The sequence below is a fragment of the Photinus pyralis genome, unplaced genomic scaffold (assembly GCF_008802855.1).
Source record: "Photinus pyralis isolate 1611_PpyrPB1 unplaced genomic scaffold, Ppyr1.3 Ppyr1.4_LG6, whole genome shotgun sequence".
Classification (NCBI taxonomy): domain Eukaryota; kingdom Metazoa; phylum Arthropoda; class Insecta; order Coleoptera; family Lampyridae; genus Photinus; species Photinus pyralis.
In genome coordinates, this window is record NW_022170663.1 from 21666103 (window position 1) to 21667690 (window position 1588).

The 1588-nt window shown below is 41.1% G+C and overlaps 1 protein-coding gene across 1 annotated transcript; it reads left to right on the forward strand.

The window, feature by feature from the left end:
* The first annotated feature begins 506 nt into the window (after positions 1-506).
* Positions 507-1588, forward strand: LOC116175178 (15-hydroxyprostaglandin dehydrogenase [NAD(+)]-like). The gene is made up of 5 exons (XM_031493299.1): positions 507-694; positions 734-860; positions 908-1014; positions 1067-1380; positions 1432-1588. Exons 1-5 carry the CDS (start codon positions 599-601, stop codon positions 1562-1564), a joined length of 777 nt encoding a protein of 258 aa, XP_031349159.1. The 5' UTR covers positions 507-598; the 3' UTR covers positions 1565-1588.

Consider the following 1588-nt stretch of genomic DNA (forward strand, 5'->3'; position numbering starts at 1 on the left):
ATGTGGTCTGCCACTGTGACGCTTTGATCAGGGACAAATATCAACTCCTTGGAGACAGATATCTGGAACCGAGGATGGTGAAGCAACTTAGGCTAAACAGGGTCCTATTTTTCATTGAGAGGAACGGGCTCTGAACTCAGTTGCGAAGAAAGGGGGTACGCACAATGGGCCTCTGGTGTGCCTAAGTGCTGCCCGGTCGGGCTCCCCTGCGCATAGAATAGAATAGAATATAGCAAAGAGTGAAACCAATAGATCTGGTGAACGTGCGGGCGATAACTATTTCTGAAAAATACGAAGCTGTACTGTTTGTTGCCGAAATTGGATGCTCTACATCTATACATTCTTTTTGCGCCACCCTATATTTAAGGACCGTAATTTGGTTTCTCGTTATTAGTGTTACTTCCTGTAAATAATCAATTTTACATAAATCACGTATTAAATTGTTGCGAACGCAGTGGAAAAAACCGCACCGGAATGTGTTTGAATAGTACAAATTTCAAAACTATAGTTGACAGATAATAATCATTATCATTATCCGATTGATAACTGAGGGCAAACATTTTATAGTTCAACCCACTGCGTTAGTAACGTGAGGAGGATGTTCAAATTGGAAGGAAAAGTCGCGTTAATTACTGGAGGAGCGTCGGGAATCGGTTTGTCTACCGTTAAGGAGTTACTGGCCAACGGTCTAAAGGTTAGTAAGCCACTTGTTATCTTCCGTATTCCCGATTAGGCCATTACAGTGGTAGATTTTAATGAAACCGCCGGTCAAAGGGTGATTGAAGAAGTTACTGAGGAGTTTGGAGCAAACAGGGCTATCTTCGTTAAAGCGGACGTTGGAAATGTTACCGAATTTAGAGGTGAGAGTGAGGGTGTCAATCGAAAAGTTGACGTAAATTGTGTCTAGGTGCCTTCGAAGCAACTGTGGAGAAGTTTGATAATTTGGATATCGTAATTAATAACGCTGGGATAATGAACGAAATCGAATGGGAAAAAATGATCAACACTAACATTGTAAGTTATTTGTTATAAATGACGCTAGTTGTATACAACTTTTGCATTGTAGAATGGAACCATACACGGAAATTTGTTAGCCCTCGAGTATCTACAACGAAAAAGCTCATCTGAAGGAGTAATAATAAACGTAGCCTCGGTCGCTGGTTTGCGTATTGCAGGATACAACCCGATTTACACCGCCACGAAATTTGCCATTGTAGCAGCCAGTTGTTCCCTGAGTATGGAAAAAAATAGCAATGTGAGGATTATCACCGTTTGTCCGGGACCAACTGAAACACCTATAATGGAAAACGTCAAAAGCAAATTTAGTGAAAATCAGGTGGAGGTTTTCGCGACTGTGGTGAAGGGGTATCGTTTTCAATCGTAAGAGTTTAAGTTACAACTATACCTAGCAAGTAATGTGTGTTATTATAGGTCGAGTCATGTATCAAAGCAAATTTCAGCGATAATAGAAAGTGGGATGAACGGATCGATGTGGGTGATTGAGAAAGGGGAACCCGCGTACAAAATTCGAATGCCTCAGTATGAGAAACTGAGACACCTGTAATGAGTAAAACCAACAAAATTAGCA